Source organism: Salminus brasiliensis, chromosome 10, assembly GCF_030463535.1.
Source record: "Salminus brasiliensis chromosome 10, fSalBra1.hap2, whole genome shotgun sequence".
NCBI lineage: Eukaryota > Metazoa > Chordata > Actinopteri > Characiformes > Bryconidae > Salminus > Salminus brasiliensis.
Window position 1 is genome coordinate 38,590,555 of NC_132887.1, and position 19,080 is coordinate 38,609,634.

The 19,080-nt window shown below is 44.5% G+C and overlaps 2 protein-coding genes across 4 annotated transcripts; both read left to right on the plus strand.

Annotated features, from left to right (window-relative positions):
* Positions 1 to 1,987: 1,987 nt before the first annotated feature.
* On the plus strand, positions 1,988 to 8,922 carry gale (UDP-galactose-4-epimerase). 3 transcript variants are annotated; one of them, XM_072690564.1, is made up of 11 exons: positions 1,988 to 2,143; positions 3,063 to 3,194; positions 3,465 to 3,580; positions 4,272 to 4,385; positions 5,123 to 5,299; positions 5,412 to 5,525; positions 5,608 to 5,674; positions 6,194 to 6,279; positions 7,865 to 7,942; positions 8,050 to 8,164; positions 8,369 to 8,922. In XM_072690564.1, exons 2-11 carry the CDS (start codon positions 3,074 to 3,076, stop codon positions 8,431 to 8,433), a joined length of 1,053 nt encoding a protein of 350 aa, XP_072546665.1. In that variant the 5' UTR covers positions 1,988 to 2,143; positions 3,063 to 3,073; the 3' UTR covers positions 8,434 to 8,922. The 3 variants fall into 3 exon arrangements, with proteins under 3 accessions (XP_072546665.1, XP_072546666.1, XP_072546667.1); XM_072690565.1 differs by having other exon boundaries at positions 3,468 to 3,580; XM_072690566.1 differs by having other exon boundaries at positions 3,471 to 3,580.
* Positions 8,923 to 10,731: 1,809 nt separating this feature from the next.
* On the plus strand, positions 10,732 to 18,819 carry zbtb8a (zinc finger and BTB domain containing 8A). Its single transcript, XM_072690567.1, has 4 exons — positions 10,732 to 10,989; positions 12,785 to 13,632; positions 13,942 to 14,111; positions 17,917 to 18,819. The coding sequence occupies exons 1-4, from the start codon at positions 10,925 to 10,927 to the stop codon at positions 18,232 to 18,234; spliced, it is 1,401 nt and encodes a 466-aa protein (XP_072546668.1). The 5' UTR covers positions 10,732 to 10,924; the 3' UTR covers positions 18,235 to 18,819.
* The last annotated feature ends 261 nt before the right edge of the window (positions 18,820 to 19,080 follow it).

Sequence of the window (19,080 nt, forward strand, 5' to 3'; positions counted from 1 at the left end):
CATGCTGCCTAATGCCAGGCGTGGGCTAGAGGGGTATAAAGCCCCCCAGCATGGGGGACTGGGCTCTCTGGTGTACTCTGGAATGATGGCTGCTGCTCCATTCAGTACATTTGGGAATTTGGGATGAGCTGGGGAGTTGGGGATGAGGGGTGAGGAGTGGCGATGTGTCGCTCAATGCAATCAAATCCTCACTGCAATGTTTTCTAGCAAAATCTAGTAGAAAGCCATCAGTTAGTCAAACAAAAAAGCAGGATATTTACCCTCAATGAATGAGCAGGTGTCCCAATACTTTTGTCAGTGTAGTGTATCTTCTCGGCTTACCTCTCTGGTGTCTCTGTGGTGTCTGCAGGCGATGCACTGGACCGTCAGGACGTCTCCCGTTCGAAGCGCAGGACAGACTTTCATTCACTAGGTGAACGGAAGGATGGGAAAACTGAGAAGCCTGTATGTCATTTTCTCCACCTCCATCTCCCCGCTCCTACCTCTCACTCCTGGGACGCTGCTGGACGGTGGAGATGTGAAATTCTGTGGCTTGGCAAAAAGTCAGTGACTGAGAGACTCAGGGATTGTGCAGTGTGTGTGTGTGTGTGTGTGTGTGTGTGTGTGTGTGTGTGTGTGTGTGGGAGTAGAAGGTAGGCCGAGGAAACCTGGGAGGAATCTAAAATATGGAAAAGTGACCAATGGACATTCCATGGACAAAAGTATTGGGACACCTCTTCTGAAATCAAGGGTGTTCAAAAAGGCTTTCTACTAGATTCTGCTAGAGAGCATTGCTGTGAGGGTTTGATTGCATTCAGCTACAAGAGCAGGGTTATTCATATCACCACCCCACCTCATCATCCCCAACTCCCCAACCCATCCCAAACAAAGTACTGGATGGAGCTCCACCGTCCATCATTCCAGAGAACACAGTTCCTCCACTGCTCCACAGCTCAGTGCTGCTGGGGGGCTTTAGCCCCCTCTAGCCCACGCCTCATGGGCTCATGTTTGTCTGCTGCTGCAGTGTGTGTCATGACTGTGCTTCAGAGATTCAGGTCCTGTTGGTTTCCTGGTATAATAAAACTGCAAGACAGCAGCAGCAGAGGCATATGACTGACACGTCAGAGCACAGTGAAGCAGCCATTTATAGTCCACAATCCCTGCTCAGCCTTTCAAAATAAAAGCCCTCGCGAGCGCAATTCAGCACAGGACATTATATTATATTATTATAATTATAATATTTTTATTTAGGTTTATTTTTAGTTTATATTTTACGTTATTCTTTTCCATTTTAATCAATGTTGTAAGTCACAGGAAGCCCCATTCAATCAATCAACCTTCCAGTTTTCAGATGGAGGTGCTCAACAAATAAAATAAAATAAATTCGGAATTACAGTCAGTTTGTATTATAATAGAATTTGTGCCAAAAGCAGTGTAAGGTATGCTAATCTCAATATGTTATTAATATAAATTTATAAAAAATATTATATTTATAAAATGTATTAAAATATTATTATATGTATATATATATATTATATTATATATTATATTAAAATTATTATGTTATTTAAAAAAAATGACATGATGAATCCTAAGGGTGAAATATTACTTATTGAGCTAACAAGCTTAATATTGCCTTTGTTACCAAATAAATTATAGACTATAAATTTAAGATACATTTTATAATTTGTATGATTTAACTTTTCAACACAGCAGATAATTTAAAGCCAATGATTTAAAATGTTTTTTTTTTGGTGTACAAAAATTATTACATTATATTAAAGTATATTTAATATATTATATATGATAATAATATTAATAGTATATTATTAATATATATTTAATATTCTAATATTATGATAATTATAATAATATATTATATTAAAATTATAATATTTATAATAATTATAAATTATAATACCATGGTAAAAAATATACTACAGTGAAACTGCAGGCACACAAGCGAGGGGCTTTTATTTTGAAGAGCTGCGGGGGCGAGCGTAGGGAAGCTTCGCGGATCTCCACGTCTCTCTGAGAGGAGGAAGAGAGAATGAATAGAAGTCAGTCAGGAGATCTCCCTCACTCCTCTCCTCTCTCTCTCTGCCAGCCCTCCTCTCAGACCGTCCCGGACTCGCCCTGACTGGATCCTCCTCTGCGAAGTCCTGTGAGTCTTGGTCTCTCCTGATTTACTGCTCTCAGCTGGGTGGAGGAGAGTAGCTCCAGCCTGGCTGCTCTGTGCTGTCAAGATGCTGGATGGAGGTGTAGCTCCTCCACTGTGTTGGTTCGTCTCCTGCTCTTTAGGCCAAAAACAGAAGAATGGCACCTCTCAAACTTCAGATCTTGGGTTGATGGAAGTGCTGGATGCTGGATGTGCTGAGAGCACACCATCAGCTCACTGTGGCTCTACAGGAACCTGTGGAGTACCAGGGTATGGACGTGGGCACTGGCACTGGCACTGGCACCGGCACTGGCACCGGCACCTCAGGGCCTTTGCCCCTGGATATAGAGGGCGAGAGTTTCTCCAGCTGGGCTGCTCTGTGCTGGCCCTCTGTTGTCCAGAAGTTTGATGGAGCAAAGGATGGAGTTGTATGGGTGGGGGTTACTCTACACACTCCCAGATGTCCCAAATGAGGTCACTAATGGTTGAAATATAAATGGGAGTTCTCCTAACACTCGGCGGAGCGGAGGAGGGTCGGTGTGTCTGTAGGGATAGCCCCCCCCTGAGGTGGAGGGCACACCTCTCTGGCCCCGGCACCTCACGGCATGAAGGCCGGCATTGTGCAGAACGATGCTCTGATGAATGCATCGCCTCTTTCGGTCAGTTTGGAGAATAGGGTGGTGTAATAGTGAGCTCGGACAAGGGGATCCATTCATGTTCCAGGACCCCCATAAGTAATGTGTGTGACCTGCAGCCGTGGGCAGGATAGGGTGGGGACAGATTACACACACCGGGATCAAAGGGGATAGGTAGACACGCCTCCATAGCGACAGACATTCCTGTTCCACTTGCGTCACTGGTTACTTCAGCTAGTTTTTCAAGTCTACGTGTGTGTGTGTGTGTGTGTGTGGTGTTTCTGTTTCAGCGGCTGCCAGGATGGCGCAGAAGGTGCTCGTGACAGGTGGAGGGGGCTACATAGGCAGTCACTGTGTGGTGGAGCTGATAGAGGCCGGCTATCAGCCTGTGGTCATCGATAACTTCAGCAATGCTGTCCGAGGTAAGTACGCTTAGTGTGTGTGTGTGTGTATGTGTGTGTGTGTATTCCAATGGCAAGGATCATCCAAAGGAAGGATGATTGTTGGTCCATTCACTATGAAATGTGGACAATAAGTGGAGATACAAGGTTTTGGTGTGACAGCAACGATATGCCACCTCGCTATGCTTTGGCGTAGTTGCGTCAGTAAATCTTAGCCTAGCTTATCTGTGTTTTGTCTGTGTGTGTGTCTGTGTGTGTGACGCCTACTGTGGTTGTGTGCTTTGCATCGAGGAGAAGGAGATGTTCCTGAGAGCTTGCGGAGGATTGAGAAGTTCCTGGACACCAAGATCGAGTTCCACGAATTGGACCTGCTGGACAAACCCGGCATCGAGAAGATCTTCAAAGAGGTCAGAACAGACATACCATACTGTCCTGAGTTGGGAAGTTGGTGGGTTGAGGTGGTGTGCTGATCATCCATCATCCTCACCTCACTAATGTTCTTGTCGCTGAATGCAGTCAAATCCTCACAGCAATGCTCCTCCAAAATCTAGTAGAAAATGGACAGTAGAGATGGTACTCCAACAAAAGCAGGATTAACTGCCGTGATTTTGAAAGAAACAGTGAATGAAGTGGGTGTCCAAATACTTTTTAAATTTAATTGAGCTCAGTTCAGTTCATTTAGTTCAGGTTTGCCTTAAAGTTACGCTAAAGTTTGTTGAAAATTTTTAATTTAGGCCAAGTGGAGACGATCAATATGGACATGTTTGGTGTCTGAGGTTTCTCTTTCTAGCTTTGCAGTGGAGCTACCACCAGTTAGCGTAGTGCAAACTGCAATTCACAAACCACCAATAAGCATAAGGCTAATTGGTGGAGCACCGGCGACCACATCTGAGAGATAAAAGTTATTATAAAAAGCTTTAAACTTGTTACACAAATGATCATTTTTTATTTATGTATTAATTAATATATTTATTAATAATTACTTAATCAACAACAACAAGCAACATTTTTTTGTATTTCTATTACATTGAATGGTGATTCCTAATACCCCCTAGTGTTGGTACCCTGTAACTGCATGGTAATTCTTGTGTCCCACAGCACTCCTTCTATGCCGTGATGCACTTTGCTGGGCTGAAAGCAGTGGGGGAATCGGTGGAGCAGCCGCTACGCTACTACAGGGTCAACCTCACAGGGACAATCAACCTTCTGGAGGTGAATTTCAGCACCACAGCCTAGCTCCATTTTACGGAAACTTAGAGATGGTCATTATTCAGGTTTTCTGTACCGTTATCTCATTATCACATCTTATTTTTCTTAAGATCTCAAGATAACAAATGTTGTGTATCCCGACTCCTGAGATATACACTGATCAGCCAGAACATTAGCACCACCGTTGTTGTTGTTTTTTTATTTATTTATTTATTTATTATTATCCACAGTGGCTCTTGTCAAGTAGTGGATATATTAGAAAGTCCTCCCCAATTTAACAAAGACGATTGCCCAACTCACTCGTTAGTACTCTACCCCTATCACATGAAATGCTCCTGACACTGGTAGGGTGGGAGCCGGCACAAGCACAACCAGCCACCAGTGATGTGGGGGGAGAAGGTTGTGCTCTCTCCGGCTCCGGCTCCCGATGGCAGGCAGCATGACCCGGGAATTCGTCCCGGCGATCCTCAGGTCATAGTGGCCGCAGCGCCACTAGCTTCCTCGCCCTTCTGGCCAGTGTAGGAACGTTGAAGTAGTGTGGTCATCACTGAGGGAACCAGTCTGTTCTGGACAACTGTTAGTAATTGCAGCCAGTGCCCGGGACAGGTGGCTGGCATTGCCAGTCGTTAGCGGGAAAGCCGTGAACAGATTGTTTCTATTTTGTGGGCATCTGTAACGAGCTGTGGCATCCATGAATATGTTTGTCATTCTGTGTGTGTGTGTGCCCGTGTGTGTGTCAGGTGATGCAGGCTCATGGGGTCCATAATCTGGTGTTCAGCAGCTCGGCGACGGTGTACGGGGATCCTCAGAAACTGCCTATCGATGAGCAGCATCCAGCCGGCGGCTGCACCAACCCTTACGGCAAGACCAAGTTCTTCATCGAGGAGATGATCCGTGACCAATGCAGCGCAGAGAAGGTAGGCAATGGAAAAGGGGTGGGGGGTGGGGGGTCCACACTCCATTCTGTGGAATTACTGAATTATAATATAGTCATTGAAGAGGCTACAGTCCGAGCGTTCCCTCTTCCAGGACTGGAATGCGGTGTTGCTCAGGTACTTCAACCCCATCGGTGCTCACGTCTCAGGACAGATCGGCGAGGACCCTCAAGGAATACCAAACAACCTTCTACCCTACGTGGCCCAGGTAAGCCGCCTGACCACGGTCACAGTGTGGTAGATGTTCCAGAAGGAGAGTTTTGGTAATAAGCACTTCCTTGCTGTCCCAGGTTGCTATCGGGAGGAGGAAACACCTGAACGTGTTTGGAAATGACTACAACACGGCCGACGGAACAGGTAATAGACACGTATGGGACTGAGGCCTTAGGAAACGGTGAGTGTCTAACATTTGGCATATGTCCAAATGTTTGTGGACACCCTGTGCAATCAAGTTGCACCCATTGCTGACCCAGATGCACACAGACAGCTTGTCTAGTCCCTGTAGAGAAGTACCGCCAATAGAATAGGACTCCCTGGAATAGATAAATATTAACCTATTGGCACCATGCTGCTTAATGCCAGACACCGTTCTCTGGAATGATGGTGCTCCATCCACTACTCTTGGGATAAGTTGGGGATGTGGCTGAATGCAATCAGGTCCTCACAGCAATGCTCCTCCAAAATCTAGTAGAAAGACAGCTTGGACAGTAGAGACAGATACTCCAACAAAAGCAGGATCAACTCCTTGAACAATGAATGAAGCCGGTGTCCCAATACTTCTGTCCGTTTAGTGTACCTTCTGTTGTGTGTGGATTACAGTCACAGGTGCAGGTGCTAAAAACATCTGCTTGTTTCTTCCCTCTCGCCTCTCTGTAGGAGTGAGGGATTATATTCATGTAGTGGATTTGGCGAAGGGACACATCGCTGCCCTCAAGAAACTGAAGGACAACTGTGGCTGCAAGGTGGGACTCCTCTCCTACTCGTTTATTCACCTCTCCAAACCTCGTCTTCTCTTGTTCCTCTCTTTATTGTCCACTGCCAAGCTCTTCTCTTCCTCAACCTTCGTCCAGTCTCCTCTCTTCTCATCCAACCTCTTTTCTTCTCTTCCAATCTCATCCAATCTCTTCTCTTCTCATCCAATCTCTTCTCTTCTCATCCAACCTCTTCTCTTCTCATCCAACCTCTTCTCTTCTCATCCAACCTCTTCTCATCCAATCTCTTCTCTTCTCTTCCAACCTCTTCTCTTCCAACCTCTTCTCACCTCATCCAACCTCTTCTCATCCAACCTCTTCTCTTCTCATCCAACCTCTTCTCATCCAACCTCTTCTCTTCTCATCCAACCTCTTCCAACCTCTTCTCTTCTCATCCAACCTCTTCTCATCCAACCTCTTCTCATCCAACCTCTTCTCTTCTCATCCAACCTCTTCTCTTCTCATCCAACCTCTTCCAACCTCTTCTCTTCTCATCCAACCTCTTCTCTTCTCATCCAACCTCTTCCAACCTCTTCTCTTCTCATCCAACCTCTTCCAACCTCTTCTCTTCTCATCCAACCTCTTCTCTTCTCATCCAACCTCTTCCAACCTCTTCTCTTCTCATCCAACCTCTTCTCTTCTCATCCAACCTCTTCCAACCTCTTCTCTTCTCATCCAACCTCTTCTCTTCTCATCCAACCTCTTCTCATCCAACCTCTTCTCACCTCATCCAACCTCTTCTCATCCAACCTCTTCTCTTCTCATCCAACCTCTTCTCATCCAACCTCTTCTCTTCTCATCCAACCTCTTCCAACCTCTTCTCTTCTCATCCAACCTCTTCTCTTCTCATCCAACCTCTTCCAACCTCTTCTCTTCTCATCCAACCTCTTCTCTTCTCATCCAACCTCTTCCAACCTCTTCTCTTCTCATCCAACCTCTTCTCTTCTCATCCAACCTCTTCTCTTCTCATCCAACCTCTTCTCTTCTCTTCCAACCTCTTCTCTTCCAACCTCTTCTCACCTCATCCAACCTCATCTCATCCAACCTCTTTTCTTCTCATCCAACCTCTTCTCTTCTCATCCAACCTCTTCCAACCTCTTCTCTTCTCATCCAACCTCTTCTCTTCTCATCCAACCTCTTCTCTTCTCATCCAACCTCTTCTCTTCTCATCCAATCTCTTCTCTTCTCTTCCAACCTCTTCTCACCTCATCCAACCTCTTCTCATCCAACCTCTTTTCTTCTCATCCAACCTCTTTTCTTCTCATCCAACCTCTTCTCTTCTCATCCAACCTCTTCTCATCCAGGCTCTTCTCATCCAGGCTCTTCTCATCCAGGCTCTTCCAATCTCTTCTTATTCAATCTCTTTTCTTCTAATCTCTTCCTCTCTCTTCTCTTCCAATTCATCCAATCTGTTATCTTCTCTTCCAATCTATTCCTACCTTTTCTCTTCCAATCTCTTCTTTTCTCATCCAGCCTCTTCTGTTCTAGTCTCTTCTTGTGAGTATATATATATGTGTGTCACTCTTCCATGCTCTCTCTCTCTCTCTCTCTCTCTCTCTCTCTCTCCTCTCTGCAGGTGTATAATCTGGGTACAGGTACTGGATACTCTGTGCTGCAGATGGTGAAGGCTATGGAAAAGGCTTCTGGAAAGGAGGTGTGTCCTCTAGTCTAATATATAAAAGTCCACTTCCACCCAACCTGAACCTGGAACCTGTTTGAGTCTTGTTTGTTTGTTTTTTTTTTTTTGTTTTTTTTGTGCAGATTGCATACAAGATCGCCCCCCGGAGGAACGGAGACATAGCGTCTTGCTATGCAGACCCTAGCCTGGCAGAGAAGGAGCTGGGCTGGAAGGCTGATTTTGGCCTGGAGAGAATGTGTACGTATTAATTCAGAGGTTTTTTCTAGATGAGTTATTTATAAGTAGAAATACAGTGTTGATTATCTGCTGTGTTTGGCGTTAGGGACAATAGTCTGAACTATTCCTTTAACCAGCTAAAGGCAAACAACTGATCTCCCCCTTTTAGTAAACCCTCACTGGACTCTGTCGATGATGCCATTTCTCATTTACTTGATCTGACAGGTGAAGACCTGTGGCGCTGGCAGTCCCAGAATCCAACAGGCTTCAGTGACGGCAAGGTGTTGTAAAAAGGGACGCAACCAGGAACCTGGACCCTGACGACGAGAGGGAGAAGACCCCAGAGCCATAAAGTCCTTCACTTTTCTATGACTTGATTTCGAATGGAGGAAATCTCACAGTGACACACTGAATGATCTACATTCCTGTCCGTACTGTTTCTACCTGATTACTTTCAGATTCTTATTATTAGCTATTAGCGTCGTCGCTCGTTATTCCGCCATTCTTTTCTATTCCAAGTCCATTCTGATCTAAACGTTTTACTGGGCCAAAGTTTTCACATAAACTTTCTGTTTGTATCTCGTCATGTTTTTCTATTATGTAGATTAAATTAATTCTTTATAAATGAAATAATAATAACTTAATTCTTTTGGGGGAAAATTTATTATTTTGTTTTTATGAGACTAGACTTCTTCCATAACTGCATTGAAGTCGAATACAAGAAGACAAAAACAGGTGCTTTTTTGCAACTCATAATAAAAGGGATTTACAGATATTAATATTGGATCTTGTGCATTTATATTTAAGGTACATATTTGGGCTTTTACAGAAGTTATACAGACATCCAGCTTTGAAATAACCAGTTTAATCTCTTTACTGTAACGTTACTGTGTATTCTTACCAATACCTGAACAGAAATTCCATTTGATTCCATTTGATTCAATTGGATTCAATTGGATTCAATTTGATTCCGTTTGATTCAGTTTGATTCGGTTTGAATCGGTTCAACTCCACTGTTCAGCGCTTATGAACTTCCCATTAGCCCAACTCAGGGTCCCTTCATTGCTGTTAGTTATTTTATGATTAATAATCAGTAATACATCATGTCATACTAATGAAGACGTGTGAGAATATTCCAGCATAACATTTGATTCAGTTGGAAATTTTGAACCAGCTGGTTAAGATGGTTGACCTCCAGGGGGTCTAGGGTACGTTTTCATTTGAATTTGTTGATTTAGCTGATCTACCAGCATGACCAACCTGATCAACCAGTATGACTATGCTGGTTGACCAGCATGACCAGCCTGCCACACTGGCCCACCAGTATGACTAGCTTGACCAAACTGGTGAACCTGCTTTACATGGCTGGTCAACCAGTATGATCAAGCTTTTTGACCAGCATGACCGGGATGACCACACTGGTCCACCTGTATGAACAGCTCTGAGCCAATTGAACAATCATATGTTATTCTAAATGTGTGTGAATCTGCACACTTAACATTAGAAGCGATTCAGTTCTGTTCAAAGTGAGTCGACTCATTGGAATCGCTGCTGATACAATTTCTGTGTGGGGGCGACTCAGTGCAATTCTTTTTCAAATATAAGTAGTAATAAACTTTAAAAAATTAACATTATAAATAAAATCATTTTTATTCAACCTAATGTTTGATACGACTTGATGCAAATTTCTTTTAAAAAATGCACTTGAGGGCGAGTCCATGGTGTTTCTCTGTAATTTATAACTTAATAATAACTAAGCCAGCGTAATAATTTACATTATTATAAAAGCATGCTGTTGTTCAGACATTAGATTCGATTCATCTCCATTCAACTTGATTCAGACTCTCAAACACCTGGCACATGGCAAGTCTGTGTCCCTTCTATTTAACTGGTTATTGGATATATTTACTATACCAAATATAATAGCCGATATAAAAATGTACATTGTAATAAAGGGGGTTGAATCAGCACAATTAACATCATATTTGATTCGGTTTCATTTGAATTGAATCGACTCGGCAGGATCCGGCACTGAAAATGACTTTGTGAGCGATTGTGTCATTTTTCTTTGTGATTAATAATAATAATAATAATAACGATGATTAATAAAATGTAATGATAAATCGGTTAATGTTAATATCATCTTCTAATCCAAACTGATTCAAACTGACTTCAAACTGGAGCTAGCATAACATTTCGCACTGGTGAATCTGCTGTGCGGACGAGTCAGTATACACTGTGTTATTATAACAAGTCTAATGTTGTATATTAGCAATTTAATAATAACATGTAATAATTGTATTATATATATATATATATAATCTAATTATTACATGGTTATTATTAAATTGCTATATTAAACATGCGAATGTTTATTGCGAGTCGATTCGAATCGATTCTCTAAGCTTCAGGGATTCAGGGAGAAGGGTCCCTGCTCTTGCGGGAGCTCGGGTTCAGACCTCGGTTGTTGGAGCCGTGGCTGATGCGGGCTTGAGAGAGAGAGGGAGGCAGTGTGTGTGTGTGTGTGTGTGTGTGTGTGTGTGTGTGTGGAGGGACACTTGTGCTTTAAGTGGCTCCACAGCCCTGGCGGGCTCTCTGAACACCCACGTCAGCAAGAGCCGTGTGGGGCTTTTTCCCCCCCTCACACACACACACACACACACACACACACACACACACTAACGGGTTTCGGTCTTTCGGGCTAAGCAGGAAGTGATCAGTTAAAGCCAGAGGGGGTGGGAGAGGATCCACCGCCAATAACGACCAAAGTAGCCGAAAGACATGGAGATGGTTTGCGAAAGTGGGACGAGTAGACCGTACCGGACAGCGCGCGAGCCGGGTCGGCAGTGAGTATGATGTTTTGTTGGGGGAGGCAGGCGGGGGGCAGGCGGGGGGCAGGCGGGAGGCAGGGGGGACGAAGCCCCGCAGAAACGGGGCGCGAATGGAGGTGGGTGGCGGGCGGAGGTCAGGAGGGAGTCAGCGGGCTATGCGGAGCACCGCGCCCGGGGAGAGAGCACCGCCTCGCCGCTGCGCAGTGCAGGCACTCCCGCTGACCGCGGTCCCTGAACCACCCCGGGCGTGGTCTGCACGTTAACCCACCCTCTTCAACCCCTGGATGTGCGACTTTACTGGCCTGGTTTGGTCGATAATGCTCGAAATGTTAGATTTGGTGCACATGGAGGACATTGCATGTTCACCCCCCCTGGTAGAGAGCAGGGGGAGGGGGGTCGGTGGGCTCAAACGTCAGGGGCTTCCAAAGGCTGCCCGTTTCCTCCACAGCCTCCTTTCTGCAGCCATTCCTGCCTGGAGCTCATTTAGCTGCTGTACACACACACACACACACACACACACACACACACACACACACACACACACACACACCACCGTCCTCGCCGAGCAGTTGCAGGGATGGTCTCTCAGACGGGTGTAGGCTGGTGTAGTGGACGGACGGGCGTGCTCCTTTTTTCCTTGGCTTGACCTCTTTCACAGCACTGACCTCGTATCTCACATCTCACATGTAAACAATAATGCATTATTAATCATTAAAAATATTAATAATAAAAAAAATTTTTTGGCTCGAAAAAAAAAATCATATTGCTAAGCTATGCTGGTTTGGCACGTGTCTAGTCTTATGTTTGAATAATAATAAAAATAATAATAATTAAAAATGAGAAATTTTAATTTAATTTTGCCACCCGACGCTTTTTACCCCCACCCCAATTCTCAGTTTTGTTACCCGTTGGGAGAAACGGGGGTGTGGGCGTTTATTTGTTACCCACCCGTATTGGGGTAGGATTGGCAGCGCTAGGACCCTGTAGCAGACGCCCTCCTCCCGGGCTAAGAGCCAATCACAGCGCAGCAAGGCGGGGGGACTTGACGGAATACAGGTGGGAAAGGAAATAACGCGGGGTGCGGCTCTGGTTTTCCAGCCAGCGCTTGAGTGACAGGCGTTGCAGCCAATCAGAGAGCAGGGGTGTCTGTTCTAGCCCTTTTCCTTTCTGTATGAAACAAAGGATGTGGGAATCGTAGAGGATGACCCAGAAAGGGGCTGTTGGGTGCAATTAGAGCCCATGTTTTGGAGCATTTCGTGGAAGTGCGGTGTCTAATGCTGTGGCTGGGCTGTTGTGGACTGTATTTCTTGAGCTGTGTTGGAGATGGAGGGCACAGAATGCAAATAGCCAACAAATAATTAGCAAATTATTATTTTTTATTTTATATATATATATATATATATATACTAGATAGTAGATGCTCTGAACCTTGCTGGAGCTGCTGTGGTCAGTGGTCGCTTTTCAGTGGTCAGTCAGAAGCCTTCAGAGGCCTTAGACTGGATTATGGAGGCCGATGTCTTGCGAAGGTCCTGTGCCCTCTATGTCTTGCTCTCTCGCCCTTTCTCTTAATCTCTCCAGCCCAGATTCTCGTTGTTTACTTTAGTGGCGTATATGGGCAGAAATGAACTACCCACCCTTTGTAGACTGAAGTCACAGGGTAGGTAAATATTGCCTCTAGAGCTCGTATTAGCTCGGGTTTCACAGGGAGAAAAACATGAGAAGGAACCCAATTGGATCCTGGTTCGGGTCTAGCCTAAAGTGCCTCCATTAAAAACAGCCCTAACTGCATCATTTCTGGACTTTATTCCAGGCTGGTCCACAAATGGACGAGCGCAGACATGTCGGCCAATCACCAGAGCTGCCTCCTGAAGCAGCTGGACCAGCAGCGGCGCAAGGAGCTCTTCTGCGACTGCAACGTCCTGGTGGAGGGCCACCTTTTCCGGGCGCACCGCAACGTCCTGTTCGGCAGCAGCGGCTACTTCCGCATGCTGCTCTCGCAAGGGGCCAAGGGCAGCCTGGAGCCCGTGCGTGCATCCTTCGATGTCTTCAGCCCCGACATCTTCACCATCATCCTGGACTTTGTGTACTCTGGCCATCTGGAGCTCAACAGCTCCAACGTGATCGAGGTGATGTCGGCCGCCAGCTACCTGCAGATGGACGACGTCATCGCCTACTGCAAGTCCTTCATCAAGTCCTCGCTGGAGATCAGCGCCAAGGAGGACGACAGCCGCTACCTGTGCCTTTCGGACGGCAGCCCTTCACGAGACGGTGGCGAGGGCAGCACTGAGGGGCCCCTGTCCTGCGAGGTCAACGCGGCCACTGAGAGCGTCCTGTGGGACCACCAGGAGGAGGCCCAGGCCAAATATGAGTACCCCGGAGAGGTGAGCAGCCCACAGTCGTCAGCTCTGCCGCAGAGCCCCTCAGCCCAAACGGTTCTGGACTCTGGAATGGAGGAGGAGCAAACGGTGCAGTTCACACCAGGGGAGCCCCGGAGGAGGGGAAACAGGAAGAGAACAGCCACTCATCGCTATGCTCCAGATGAAAACTCCCCCATCGACCTCGAGAGGGCCGCGGCGGCTGCGCACTCTGCTCAGAAAGCAGATGAACTCTACGCCACCATGCCCACTATCGTAGGGGTGGTGGGAGTTTTCAATAAAGGTGAGATTAAAGGGCTCCTCTATTCAGCATTTGTCCTGTATTTCAGGAAGCCGTGCCGTGTGGGAGGCCCGAGGACAGATCTGGTGACCTTGGAGGCCTCCTGTACCAGGATCCCTTAAAACATCCAGCTTGCATCCACTTAACCCTGTCCCATTTCTTGCTCCTGGGCTCCCCCTACAGTTAGGAATTGGGATTTGCGATTTGAGCCACCCCTAAAGGACATACAGTCTTAATCTCTCTCTCTCTCTCTCTCTCGCTCTCTCTCTCTCTCTCTCTCTCTCTCGCGCTCTCTCTCGCTCTGTGTCTCAGACACCAACCCCTCAATGCGCTTTAAGTGCCCGTTCTGCACACACACGGTGAAGAGGAAGGCGGATCTGAAGAGGCACCTGCGCTGCCACACGGGCGAGAGGCCGTACCCGTGCCAGGCGTGCAGCAAGCGCTTCACCCGCCTCGAGCACCTCCGCAGCCATTTCGAAACGGTGAGGAGAGCTCGGCTTCCTGCCAGAAAGTGTATACCCCCACAGTGTGATCTGTGTCCTTACAGAAGATGGAGTGGAATCCGAACCCAGTATAAGGCATTATTGACGAGAGCGGACCAAACCTGAACCACAAGGGGTTTGTTTTGTGCCTAAACGCAGGTCTAATAAACGCAGGCCTAATAAACATAGACCTAATAAACGCAGGCCTAATAAACATAGACCTAATAAACGCAGGTCTAATAAACGCAGGTCTAATAAACGCAGGTCTAATAAATGCAGGCCTAATAAATGCAGGCCTAATAAATGCAGGTCTAATAAATGCAGGCCTAATAAATGCAGGTCTAATAAACGCAGGTCTAATAAACATAGACCTAATAAATGCAGGTCTAATAAACGCAGGCCTAATAAACGCAGGTCTAATAAACGCAGGTCTAATAAATGCAGGCCTAATAAATGCAGGTCTAATAAACGCAGGCCTAATAAACGCAGGCCTAATAAACGCAGGTCTAATAAACGCAGCTCTAATAAACATAGACCTAATAAATGCAGGTCTAATAAACGCAGGTCTAATAAACGCAGGCCTAATAAACGCAGGTCTAATAAATGCAGCTCTAATAAATGCAGCTCTAATAAACGCAGGCCTAATAAACGCAGGCCTAATAAACGCAGGTCTAATAAACGCAGTTCTAATAAACATAGACCTAATAAACATAGACCTAATAAACGCAGGTCTAATAAACGCAGCTCTAATAAACATAGACATAATAAATGCAGGTCTAATAAACGCAGGTCTAATAAACGCAGACCTAATAAACGCAGGTCTAATAAACATAGACCTAATAAATGCAGGTCTAATAAACGCAGGCCTAATAAACGCAGGCCTAATAAACATAGACCTAATAAATGCAGGTCTGATAAACTCAGGTCTAATAAACGTAGGCCTAATAAACGCAGACCTAATAAATGCAGGTCTAATAAATGCAGCTCTAATAAACGCAGGCCTAATAAACGTAGACCTAATAAATGCAGGTCTAATAAATGCAGCTCTAATAAACGCAGGCCTAATAAACGTAGGCCTAATAAACGCAGGCCTAATAAACATAGACCTAATAAATGCAGGTCTAATAAATGTAGACCTAATAAATGCAGGTCTAATAAACGCAGGCCTAATAAACGTAGACCTAATAAATGTAGACCTAATAAATGCAGGTCTAATAAACGCAGGCCTAATAAACGTAGACCTAATAAATGCAGGTCTAATAAACGCAGGTCTAATAAACGCAGGTCTAATAAACGCAGGTCTAATAAACGCAGGCCTAATAAATGCAGGTCTAATAAACGCAGGTCTAATAAATGCAGGTCTAATAAACGTAGGCCTAATAAATGCAGGTCTAATAAATGCAGGTCTAATAAACGTAGGCCTAATAAATGCAGGTCTAATAAACGCAGGCCTAATAAACGTAGGCCTAATAAACGCAGGCCTAATAAATGCAGGTCTAATAAACGCAGGCCTAATAAACGTAGGCCTAATAAATGCAGGTCTAATAAACGCAGGCCTAATAAACGTAGACCTAATAAACGCAGGTCTAATAAACGCAGGTCTAATAAACGTAGGCCTAATAAACGCAGGCCTAATAAACGCAGGCCTAATAAACGTAGATCTAATAAACGCAGGTCTAATAAACGCAGGCCTAATAAATGCAGGTCTAATAAACGCAGGTCTAATAAAAGCAGGTCTAATAAACGTAGGCCTAATAAACGCATACCTAATAAACGCAGGTCTAATAAACATAGACCTAATAAACGCAGGCCTAATAAACGTAGGCCTAATAAACGCAGGCCTAATAAACATAGACCTAATAAATGCAGGTCTAATAAATGTAGACCTAATAAATGCAGGTCTAATAAACGCAGGCCTAATAAACGTAGACCTAATAAATGCAGGTCTAATAAACGCAGGTCTAATAAACGCAGGTCTAATAAACGCAGGCCTAATAAATGCAGGTCTAATAAACGCAGGTCTAATAAATGCAGGTCTAATAAACGTAGGCCTAATAAATGCAGGTCTAATAAATGCAGGTCTAATAAACGTAGGCCTAATAAATGCAGGTCTAATAAACGCAGGCCTAATAAACGTAGGCCTAATAAACGCAGGCCTAATAAATGCAGGTCTAATAAACGCAGGCCTAATAAACGTAGGCCTAATAAATGCAGGTCTAATAAACGCAGGCCTAATAAACGTAGACCTAATAAACGCAGGTCTAATAAACGCAGGTCTAATAAACGTAGGCCTAATAAACGCAGGCCTAATAAACGCAGGCCTAATAAACGTAGATCTAATAAACGCAGGTCTAATAAACGCAGGCCTAATAAATGCAGGTCTAATAAACGCAGGTCTAATAAAAGCAGGTCTAATAAACGTAGGCCTAATAAACGCATACCTAATAAACGCAGGTCTAATAAACATAGACCTAATAAATGCAGGTCTAATAAACATAGACCTAATAAACGCAGGTCTAATAAACGTAGACCTAATAAACGTAGGCCTAATAAACGCAGGCCTAATAAATGCAGGTCTAATAAACATAGACCTAATAAACATAGACCTAATAAACGTAGGCCTAATAAACGTAGGCCTAATAAACGCAGGCCTAATAAATGCAGGTCTAATAAACGCAGGCCTAATAAACATAGACCTAATAAACATAGACCTAATAAATGCAGGTCTAATAAGCGCAGGTCTAATAAACGCAGGCCTAATAAATGCAGGCCTAATAAATGCAGGCCTAATAAATGCAGGTCTAATAAACGCAGGCCTAATAAACATAGACCTAATAAATGCAGGTCTAATAAACGCAGGCCTAATAAACGCAGGTCTAATAAACGCAGGTCTAATAAACGCAGACCTAATAAATGCAGGCCTAATAAACGCAGGTCTAATAAACGCAGGTCTAATAAATGCAGGTCTAATAAATGCAGGTCTAATAAACGCAGGTCTAATAAACGCAGACCTAATAAATGCAGGTCTAATAAACATAGACCTAATAAACGCAGGCCTAATAAACGTAGACCGAATAAATGCAGGTCTAATAAACGCAGGTCTAATAAACACAGGTCTAATAAACGCAGGCCTAATAAACATAGACAGAATAAATGCAGGTCTAATAAACGCAGGCCTAATAAACGCAGGTCTAATAAACTTAGGTCTAATTTTGTAGGTCTGTGGCAGTGTGCGTTATTCACTTTCTGTAGCTAATGCTAATCAGCACAAATCACAGCACATTCAGCCACTATAAACCAGTAAAAAGCTAAAAAGTAATGTAAGCTTATGCCCCTCCAGTTAGCTGTGGTAATTAGCACTGTGCAGACCTCAGGCCTCAAACCCAGTCCAGTAGTACATACGGCATCTTGCTTATGCTACTGTGAGCTGTCTATACCCAAGGTATAAAACACGACAAGCCTCTAATGGGTCACATGGGTGACTATAACACCCCCAGACCAATCATATCGGGCCACTAAATAATTATTAACGGCTTGTAACCTTTTACGAAGCAACATTTCTACAACAGTTTGATCCCTGGTGATGCCACAGCCATCCGTAAGTGGCAGTCCCAAAGAGAATGACTGGCCTCGCTCTCTCTCTGGGTGGGTTAGCATTCTCCTCCAAGCGTGTTGAGCTCCAGTGATCTTACAATTGCAGCAGTTCTGAGCGAGGAGGTAGGCTGGGACATGCTAGCCTTCTTGCTAGTCCTAGCTCCCCATCACTGTGAGTGACCTGTGAGTGTCACTTCTGTTCTCCCTGCAGATCCATCAGGCTCGGAAGCTGGTGTGTCGGAAGTGTAAGCGCCCGGTGACGGAGCAGAGCGGCCGGGTGGTGTGTGAGGGGACCCGCCGCTACCGGCTGTGCGGGACGTGCATTCAAGAGAGCGGCCTGCTGACGGACGCCACCGATACCAACGGAGACGAGCCCGGGCTGCTGCTGGGCGTCGAAGAGGACATGGAGGAGAACAGGGAGATGGCCTGGGCGATGGACGATGACGACGACGACCTGGCCGAAGACTCCGGTACCGACCTCATTATTCAGGAAGTGGAGGACAGTGATGAGGAGCCCACCGCCAAGTGAAGTGAAGTATGTGTGTGTGTGTGTGTGTGTGTGTGTGTGTGTGTGTGTGTGTGTGTGTGTGTGAGAGAGAGAGAGAATGAGAAGTTGGTGCCAATGTAAGTTTAAATCCAGTGTAAATCAAAGACAATGCAAAGTTCTATTACGGTATAATTGTAATATAAAAAGGATGTAAATAGATTATTTCCAAAACACTTAAATTATAATTCTGTACGGTTGCTTATATGAGACAGATAATCTCGCAATGCTCTATTTTGCAGAAAACTCGATTTCTCCGTTATTTCCTGCCGTTTTAGTCGAAGTTTGTACGATATGTTTGAATTTCTCCATATCTCGCCAAATAATCTCGCTACTTATAAAAAGATTCTCAAGGATATGCTGAAAGAAGGGAAACCACGTGTCAAGATGTTTGAACTCTGATCAATCAAGTGTCATTTTTTTTATGTTTCAGTTTTGTGGGAAAACCATTTGCACTCATTTATCGTTATCATTACGGCATTATTTTATCGTGTTAATTTATTCTATTTTTACTTTTTTAAAGAAGATTTATACATTTATTATTGCCTTTGTTATACGCCTGAATTAAAAATTCAATGGTTACAATATGAAGGATCTCCAGCATCATTCTTCTTCATCCCTCTCTAATGTAGTTATTAAAAATATACGATATTTATCACAATATATCATCATGTAGACAAAATACTCTGATTGTTCTGATTTTTACTGCACTCTATTCAATTAAATAAGACTGATTATCTTTGTAATGTAACATGCAGTTAATCAGTGCTCTTAAAGAACTCATAAAAGCATACTGTGTACCATTCTTCCCTCAACGTTCATCAGAAGCAT